The 10,164-nt window shown below is 43.5% G+C and overlaps 1 protein-coding gene across 2 annotated transcripts in view; it reads left to right on the top strand.

Moving 5' to 3' along the window:
- LOC133162687 (plexin-A2-like) overlaps positions 1-3,393 on the top strand; it is a 64,744-nt gene extending 61,351 nt beyond the window's left edge. For both annotated transcript variants that reach the window (XM_061292058.1, XM_061292059.1), the window contains 2 exons: positions 436-586; positions 1,008-3,393. In XM_061292058.1, coding sequence (XP_061148042.1) covers positions 436-586; positions 1,008-1,103 — 247 coding nt within the window. In that variant the 3' untranslated portion in view covers positions 1,104-3,393. The remainder of the gene's footprint in view (positions 1-435; positions 587-1,007) is intronic.
- Positions 3,394-10,164: the final 6,771 nt, after the last annotated feature.

The raw sequence follows: 10,164 nt of genomic DNA on the forward strand, positions 1-10,164 counted from the left end.
ATTATAAAGTCATTTGTTGCGTCTGAAGTTGAAATAAAAAAGATAAAATGGAGAATGATTTGATTTGGATTCAAAATCTGACATGATGCATTAAGGGTGCGCCTTATAGTCCAGTGCGCCTTATATAAGGACAACGTTTTAAAATGGGCCATTCATTGAAGGAGCGCCTTATAGTCCGGTGCGCCTTATAGTCCGAAAAATACGGTACTTATCAATAGCATTGCTTTTACGCATGTTGCAACATGTTCAATGATACTGTTGGCTTGATTCAACGAACGTGGTTGCCTGATATTCAAGTTCTAAAACGCGATGACCCAAACCTGTTTAAAAACACCAATTATCCCGCTCTAGCGCCTCCGATGTAAATCAGCCTCTACGGACGCGTACTACTCGAAGGCTATGTCTGACACAGAGAGCACGCATGTCCCCTTTCAGGTACTACGCCGACATCAACCGCCTGCCTGCCATCAGCGATCAGGACATGAATGCCTATCTGGCTGAGCAGGCGCGCCTCCACTCCAGCGAGTTCAACGCCCTCAGTGCACTCCACGAGATCTACAGCTACGTCAGCAAATACAGCCAGGAGGTGAGGACGAGTGTGCCGTCAAGTTGCATCTCAGCTAACTTTGACCACTGACCAGCCTTGGACCGAGTTAATGTAGTTAGCTAAGCTTAAACTTTCCAGTCAGTCTCCATGGGAACTAGGCAGCTGGCAGACTGGTTGGTGCAGTGTTGCCTCCCACCACAGCCATTGGCTGGACACCATACTTGCTGCATGCATGTGTGCTCTCTGATAAGAATTGGCAAACATGTTCAATGTATTGAATATAAAAAAAAAAGCATAAACATGCCAAATTAGAACAACGCCAGTCATACAAATATAAACACCAATGTTGGGATGTTCACAATGATGAAAGAAATGTTGGCTTCATTTTAGAACGGGCTAATCTGGTTTCACTTTGTGATCTTGCTAACTGTTTGTGTGTCCCTGTGTGTGTTTGTGTTAGATCACGGAGGCGCTGGAGCAGGACGAGCAGGCCCAGAAGCAGAAGTTGGCATATAAAGTGGAGCAGATCATCTCAGCCATGTCTGCCGAGAGCTGAGACGTACGCCGACATACGTACATACGCACACGCGCCGACGCACACATGCTGTACACGCCGACACACAATACAAGCATACGCTGAGGTGGCGAGGAGGAGGTGGAAGAGGAGGAGTAACATGGGCTCAGCAAGTGCAGTCAAACGTGGACGCACATCATGTTTATGTCTGCCGGAGAGACTAATGTATGCAGGGATGCTTGCAAACTTTATGGACCTAGTGCAAATGACGCACACGAAAACGTGCATTCACCAAGAAAACACCCACGGACAGCCGATCATTCCAAAGCATGATGTTTGTATTCAATGCCATTCTCTTGCAACACGCCAGCATCGTCTAAACGTTCAAACTGTCCTGAGGAGCGGCCATCACGCTTCGTCTCAGAGACAACTCATCTCCAAAAGATCAACAAATGGAGGAGCTTTTGTTGACTAATAATAGCAGACTGTCGTGACCAAACGTACGCCTCAGCATGGCAGGCTGGACGCCGCTTAAGCATTTGGCCAACAGCAGGTTCACGCTGTGTATATTACCAAATGTGGATTTTAATTTCCATGCATCCAACTATTTTCTATTCTACTTGTCCTTATTAGTGAAAAGGGGGAGCCTATCCCAGATGACTGGGCGAGTGACTGGTTGGCAGCCAATGAAAGGGCACACAAAGAAAAAAAAAGAAGCTTTTCACTCTCACAACAATGAACAATTTAGAGTCTTCACAATGAACTAACTGGTCACCAAATCAATCACAGGATACAAATAGTGACAGACTTCTAATGACGGTGAGAATGGAACCGGAAGTCAGGCATGTGAACCAAGACACCATCACCCATGGACGATTTTAATTCTCCCATGAGCCTTAGATGCATGTTTTTCAAATGAATCCAGAGTACCCAGAGAAAATCACGTCATGAAATCTCGTGAGACCTTTATTCTCAATACTACATCGGCTCCCTCTTGTGGTAGGAGAAGGCATCACTGCCCAAGTCCAGTTCAATTGTGTTTAACTTTTAGGTTCAATACATTTGCATTTAATCCTCACAAACTGTTCATTTAGGTACATGTTGTTACTTTAATGTGCAATGCATTTGAATCGAATCATCAAGTATATATATATATTTTTAATTCTCACGTATTCCAGCACAGTGTGAAGGAGCAAAGCCACGCAAGCATGCAAAGGCCAGAGCAGAGATTCAAACTAAAAACCATGCTAATCACAAATCGCTAATCACTGCCCTGTTGTATGACCCGCAAAATGGAAATGTATCATTTTCTGTTTTCAGACGAGAGAAAGTGCAAACACGGACCATGCAAGCCAATTTCAGGAATATTCTCACAGTGACATTTTGCATTCATATTACTCCATGTCCTTGCATAAAATACAGATTAACTGAAAAAAGGGGACATGCAGTGCTCTATAGCACACCAATTCAGTCATTGATAAGTGGAGAACAAATTGAACTGCAGGAAAAGGTGAAAATATTCACCCTGCAAGCTTCTACTCCTTTTTTGTAATCAGTCATTGTTTACATTCTACTTGAAATACATCAAGTGTGTGTGTGTGTGTGTGTGTGTGTGTGTGTGTGTGTGTGTGTGTGTGTGTGTGTGTGTGTGTGTGTGTGTGTGTGTGTGTGTGTGTGTGAGAAAACGACACCTGTCGCTCCTGTGAAGAAATATGGAAAGATTAAGTCGAGTGTCGGTGGCTGTTGGACCGATAAATCCAGTTTAATAAAAGTAACCTAGACAACAGAGCTCGTGAACGGGCTGCAGAACTAATTTTGGAGCGGCTTGCATGGCAGAGAGCTCCCGCCGGATCTATGATGATGGATGTCACGCGCGGTGGGCTCATTAGCCCCTCGTTGTAAATTCGACCCGTTCTGCCGCCTGACTGCACTTCACTCGCTTCGCATCCCGCTGGTCTCCATCTTTAATTGTGTAATTCACTTTATTTATTTGTACCCGACTGCTGGTGGTCATTTTTGCTGCTGTATTTATAGAGTGCCATATAGAAACTTATCACAAAGAAAGTGTCAGTTTCGGTTCAGTTCACAATGCACCAAACTGTGACAATGACCAATGTCTCGGTGTGCTCCATCACGCTTGTCCATGTGGAGGGCTTCTTTTATTTTTCTTGATCCCCCCACCGTCAATTTAAAACAAAAAGATGAGAAAAAAGAAAAAAGCCTCCATTTCCTGTTAAATGTTGAAATATGACAAAGGACCCATGTGTTTTATGTGTGATTTGATAAGTTATAAATGTGTCGTGCAATAAACTGTCGGATGTGTTTTTTTAAACGCTATATTATTGTATAAATATTGTACATAGAAAACACTCCTATTTTGCAAGCAAAAGATTCACTTTTTACTGTTGTTATAAATTAAACTGAACAGCTGAGCATTGTTGCCTGCTTTCTTTTGTGAGACCTACCAAAAAAAAAAGCAACATACTATAAAACAGAGGGAATAGAATGTCCACTCAGCTTCTCTGCTTCATTCAAAAGCCAATCTTAGTGCTGACACGCTTTATGTCTGACTATTTGGCGTGCGGATTCACTTGGGCAAAGGATAATTGAAGGTATAATGTGTCAGCTAGATTTGTTACATGTCCACCAAATCTTACGCTGCCACTCGACTGAAATTACAACAGGACATGAATGAGATAGTGGACTATCATGGTTTCTGGAAAGTCAATTGGAAGTCACCTCCTTTGAAGTAATGGAGAATGGTTATTAACGAGGACAAATAGCTAAATCCGTTGGAAGGTAGATTCCTTTTTTTTTACTCTAATCTTTTCGTGGAAGTGAAATTTCCTTGATGACTCGGGGGCTAAATAAACAAACAGCAATTGTTTTTCAAATGTTAAGCGACGCGGCTGCGAGTGACGGGAATTCATTTTGATGACAAACAACTCATGGCGCTTAAGGTATGCCGCAGTGTCACAACAGAAGAGCAAAAGCTTGTAAAACAAATTATGAAATCCCTTTGAATTTTCTGAGTGATGAACAATTTCCCGGGGGAGAAAAGAATCATTTGCTAGACTGTACTGTGACAATATTTGCTGTGGCATGTGAGCAGTGTATAAGGACTCCTCCACATTTGCTATAAGGAATTCATTATTTATGTTTATCCCTGGAGGCAAACACAGCATTGGGGAGTGACTGAGTGGTTTGCGTGAGAATTCAGAACTCCCAACCTGCGTGGCAATGGAATTTTAACTTGCATCCACATTCCATTGCACTCTCTCGGATTTTCCCAGACAGAAGGTTGGGAATATTCCGTTTCACAGAAGGAAGAGAGAATTTTCAGTTGACTTAAAATTGACTTTATATTCTCTGGAGTGCCTGTGTAAAACTAAACAAAGCAAATCTTTTATTAGCACCCTAGTTGGTTCTGAATTTTGCTGGACTGTGAAATAAAGTTGCAATTAATTGACCTACTACTACCACCAAATCGGGTTTCTTGGGGCCCAAGTCAAAAAGGTGAGATGTACAAGGGCCAAACACAATAACTTCTATTCAAGAACTTTTGCTTTCCTCCCGACGGGGTATAATTGGCCTTAGGGAGAAAGCGTAGTAGGACATAGATGTGACTATCCTGCACATAGCAGTGAAAGAAAGGGCCATACTTTCTTCAAATGGAACCCAGGGGCAGCAAACACAATGAAAATAGCAGGGGCCCCAAAATCGAACCCTGTGGCGCACCATAGGACAACGGGACTCAGATCATTCAAGCACAAACACAAAAAGTCCTGCCTGCCAAATACGACCAAAACCATTCTACCACTCATGGCCACCCGGTGCTGCAAATGATTCTGTGGTCCACCATATCAAACGCTGTAGTCAGGCCCAACAAAACAAACCGCACGGTCTCCAGTGAAAATTGGCCAAGAGGGTGTCATTAAAAACATGTGCCATGGCTCACTCTGTGCTATGCAGCATCTTAAAAGCTAGCTGGAATACAAAAATCAACACCTCGATTTCGATTTCATTTTTTTTTTAATGTATACAAACTCAAACATCAAGGATGACTATAGCAATTGCACGGAGGCCGCTACCAGCAGAAGGTGCTGTTGATTCAGTCTCAACAAGTTTGCTGGTTAACAAAGCGGCGATAAACATAAGGCCTTGAGGAGTTTTTATCGTGATCAGGACAACACAATGAATGTATAAACAGACACTGACAAAGAAAACCTCCATCTTGTAAACACACACATCGCAGCTCTTTGTTTTGTCTCTCCTGTACAATTAAGCTTTACATTGCCTGAAGCTTTGCCCCAACGCATCCCGGAGGCTGCTGAGGTCTGCAAGCGTCAGCCTCCCGCTGCTCTAATTAAATATGCATGCTGCATTGTCAGGCTGCACACGATCAAACGGCCCGTACGCCCAGTAAGTGTTTGTTCTTGCCAAGGACAAGAGCCAGATGTCCAAATAGGGAAATAGAAAATTCCCAATGGATCCACCGGACAATTCTCCGAGTGATCAGAATGCTGACAATTTCCTGGCCGGATCTATTTAACAAGCTAATCGACAATGACGCTTTATCGGCCCAAACACCTTTGCCCCTTTTGTCCATTCCCATTAGGGAACTAATCGGTGACGTCATGGGACTTTGTCTAGCAACGCCATTGTGAAAGTACATGCAGATGCTCGAAATTCAATGCAGTTAATTCAAGTAGGGATGGAGGGAAAGGGGAAAGTGCATGGAGATGGTTGACTACTGCCATCCTGTGGGTAAAAATATAGCAATGAAGGAAGCAGCTACAGCATGAGCACAGCTGTTTACATTCCCAAGGAGGTTGTGTGTCTTGTGCTTATAGCGAAGGGTCGTGCAGGTCCCAAGGACTGACATCCTCATGATGAAAGGAACAGTCGCTTTCCAAGTTTATGATTGCCTCACTTCCGTCCTCCGACCTGCGCACTAAAAGGGTCATCACCGCTTGTACCAGACAGAGAGGTAATGGTCACATTAGTCCCACGTCTCCTTGTCGACCCATTTCTCAGACACTCCTTCCTTCCCTCTAGAAATCACTTCAAGAAGCAGCCAATCAGGAAACTCTGTGGGATTTACAGCTCTTATTTTTTTGTGTCAAAAAAAAAAAGCCACATTACAACACATATGCTTGGCCGCATTGTTTGTTGGAATATATTAAATCAAATTAAAATGTTTATTTTCAGACAGATAATGTAAAGTGTTGTACTGGGTGGCCAGGCCGTACTCTTCCCACCAAATGACATTTGGAGAGAGTGGCTGTTTTATAACTTCCTGTGGAAAGCTTCTGCCGAACGCTCCCAAATATTCCACCAGCAAAATGCGGAGCACACACTTTGCTTACCAGATAAAAGAGTTAAGATTTATAGGAGGAGCAAAGTTACTGTACGGTAGAAAGAGTCGCGACGCTGCGGAAAAAAAATCAGTTGGGGACATACGCCGCAGGTTTTTAGCTCTTAAGAAGTCAGTCAGGTAGAGTTGACATTTAAAGCGGTTTAATAGGGTAAGTCTATAGTTTAGCTACTATCCTTTGAAAGTTACCCAATAAAAGTATCATTTTGCAGTGCTTGAGGGCTTAGACATTTTATAGACTTTGGACAGCTTGACATGCCCTTAAGAGTTTCTTATTGGATATTTAAAAGAAACAGGAGAAGTTTTTATTTTTATTATGTCTTGAACAATTTGAAATTGTGACGGTATATAAAGCTGGGCCAATGGAGAGTCATGCTTCATTACCATGGCAACCAAGGGTGGAGCTGTGAGGAGATTGCCCACTGCACTACATGTACTAATGAATCTCAAAGTAATGGGACTAATTATGACATTTTAATTATTGTAGCTAACGATGGAGCGATGGATAGCATTATTCTAGGTTTCACATTTGCTCTGGCCTCCCTGAATGGAGTTTGCCTGTCTTCCCTTGAGCTGAGGTGGCATTTTTCCAGGTTACCTGGCTACCACCACGTTCCAGAAACATGCATATTAAGTACACAGAGAAATCTAAATTGTCCAGAGGTGTAAACAGTTGTTTGTCTATATGTGCCCTGTGATTGGTTGACACCCAGTCCAGGGCGTCCCCCCATCTCTCGCCAAGTCAGCGATAGGATCCACTGAAATGACCCGTGACCAGAATGAGACGCGCAATAGGAAACTGATGATGTATGGAAAATTGATGTCGTTAACTGGTGAAGTGTTGTCATAAATCAATTGAATTAAAAGCAGAGCATAATAGTGGATCCTCGCAATTCAAATGCTTCAGCGGTGAAAGAATTACACCCAGGAATTCAAAGAACAAAAACCCTCAGCCCAAAACCAAACCTTCTATTTTCTTTGTTGGCAAAATTGTAATCATGACAACATCATTTGAAAAGACATCTGACAAGCTACTATTCTCTAAGAGGGACAACTAAACCGAAACCCAAAGAAATCCTGACTCCTGCGACTGTTTGTTTTTGGATCCTAACAATCCGCTGTAATCGCAAAGGCTTGCCTCCCAATCAGCTCTTGGCCGTTTCATCAAAAGCTCTTCTGTGGCGCGAGACCACGTGGCCATGACTTCACTCCCCATGACCCTGGTGATGGTTCGCTGGTTGGCATTCCATTTGACATTTTGAAATCCTCCCAACAACAAGACTTTTCACTAATCCATCATTCTCAAAACTATTTTCATTCCTGCCTTCAAAACATCAACTATTTGTTGTTTTTGTCTTTTCTATAACAACCCCAAACATCTAGAAGAAGTCTGAAAAAGGAAGTGCACCTAAATGATGCATGAAATGACTGGCGCGTACAATGTAAATGACATGTAAATTCCTGGTGGACCCAGTAAAAAGTCCCAGTAAAAAGTCCCACTCAGGACTGAAATTGAAATACGGGTACAACATGGTGACTCGGCATAATTTATGTTTTTTTTTTTTGCCATTTAATGGAAACTTGAATATATTATTGATAACCTCATCAGACTTGCCAAAATGCCAATTACTGCAACAATGGCCATTATATAAAGTTCTTGGCAAAGACAAGAGGTTGTAGACGAGAGAGAGACGTGTGTGGCATAAAAACAAGCAAGAAAGTCAACGAAGACAAGAGAGGCCAAGGAAATAAAAGTCATTACACACTTACAAAGGTCTGGATTTGGGGTTTTGTGGGCTTGGCTGCACCCAAAGAGTATTCCTTGTGAGAAAGTGCAAGCACATTGCAAACATTTCTCCCGAGACAATTCCGAAATGCATTTCTAGTATACGCGCTTTTACACAACTGTGAGAAATCACATTTGGCTGAAGTCCACTTTAAAAATGTAACCGCAATGTCAAAAAATCATGGAGATGACCGGCTGATACTCACAGACTGTTGTGGAAAATGTATAGCGGCTAATTGGAAAAGAGCTTCCATGTTTGAAAACAGATGTGCAGAAAAGGTCGTACTATTGACGGATAAGGCCTAAAAGCTTCCACGTGGTAAACATTATCTGTCGTGTGTGCTTAGGATCCTTTGTTGCTTTCCAGCCGTGTGACCAACCCGACACTCGTTCGAGTAGATCGGGTTATTCGGTTCGCTAATCCAAAGCCTGTGGTTAGACATCAATATCTTGATCATGATCGTCCCGTCATTTCCGAACGCATCAACTAGCCCACTTTAGTTTCATATTTATAACTAGCATTCTGAAGGTAAACATGACTACTATGAAAACAAGTTGAACATCTCTAGCGAAGAGGGACAAAGCATCTGAAGGAGCTACAGTTCCTGGAGATGAGGGATGATTCCGGCTCCATTTGCTTCAATCCGACAGTAAGGCGTGATTGACGAGGGCTCAAGCAATTGCAATACTTAACACTCTAATGCAGTGCTTCTCAATTATTTTCTGTTACGCCCCCCCCTAGCAAGAAGAAAACTATTCGCGCCCCCCCTTCCCCACCGTGACTATCCTAACTTGTCTTGTAAGTCGTAAAATGTTGCACTGTCGCAAACGTCACAGAAGTAACAATGAGAGCGCCACTGCCCCCTGCTGTGAAGATTCGCAATTACACTTTATTCTAGTACTGCCAAAAAAAAAGCCTGTTCCCCAGAGTCACACGCGCCCCCCCAGATATAGCACCGCGCCCCCCAAGGGGGGCGCGCCCCACTATTTGAGAAGCACTGCTCTAATGAATGTTTTCCTGGGGTGACGTGACTGCCGCCGTCCAGCTGCGGCTGCCGTAATCGGCACGCCGTCGCTTTGCGGCTGTGTGTGTGTTGAGCAAAGCTCATCTGAAGTCACAGTGAGAGGCCAATTGGACACCTCAGCGCCCCACTGTTTGAGCTTGGGCTTTGGGTAGTGGTGGCGGACAAAATGGGGAGATGGCGATGGTCAGCTTTTACGAACTGTTGTCTAGGAGTGTGGGATTTTTTTTTAACACGTCATTTGACATACTTTCACTAGTGCTTCCAGATGTGTTAGAGCATGAGAAGTGAGAAAATTATTTTCACTTTGGCTGGGTTTTTTTTTTTTTAGAGCTCCTCTTCAAAAGCGTGGAATATTTAAACAGATCCTGTGGTGTCTTCACTCATGCTACTGTCCGCCGTTGATGGATAGCCTTTTGTTGACTGCTGCTAGCTTCGGGCGAAAGAAATGAATAAATGCAATCAGCATAACACAGAGTCGCATCTTTGTTTCCAATGTGATATTGTGCTCAGCAGTCCGTCTCCGTAAGCCTGTTAAAGAGCGGAGCGTCCCGGCCTTTTGTCAACAGTCACCTTTCATTGTGTGTTGGATTACTGCCCCCCCCCCCCCCCCCTCCAGCGGGGTTCACACGTCTGTCTGGCAGTGGTTTTCTACATCACTAAACAAAAAAAAGAAATTCCCCAAATGTAGAGCACTTTTAATGTCTAAACGTAAAAGGTATTCGAGGAACTTTTCTTAAACACTCGGATTCCGAATTTGAGTCTATGCAGCTCACGCACAACATCTGCCTTGCTTCATGGGAAGGGGCGTGGCCGGAGAGGAAGGGTTAAAGAAACCAGCAGGAAGACGGGTGCAGGGCTGGGCCTCAACAAGGGAGGGAGGGAGGGAGGGAGGGCTGTATAAAAGTGACAGAACAC

This window comes from Syngnathus typhle, linkage group LG11 (assembly GCF_033458585.1).
Source record: "Syngnathus typhle isolate RoL2023-S1 ecotype Sweden linkage group LG11, RoL_Styp_1.0, whole genome shotgun sequence".
NCBI lineage: Eukaryota > Metazoa > Chordata > Actinopteri > Syngnathiformes > Syngnathidae > Syngnathus > Syngnathus typhle.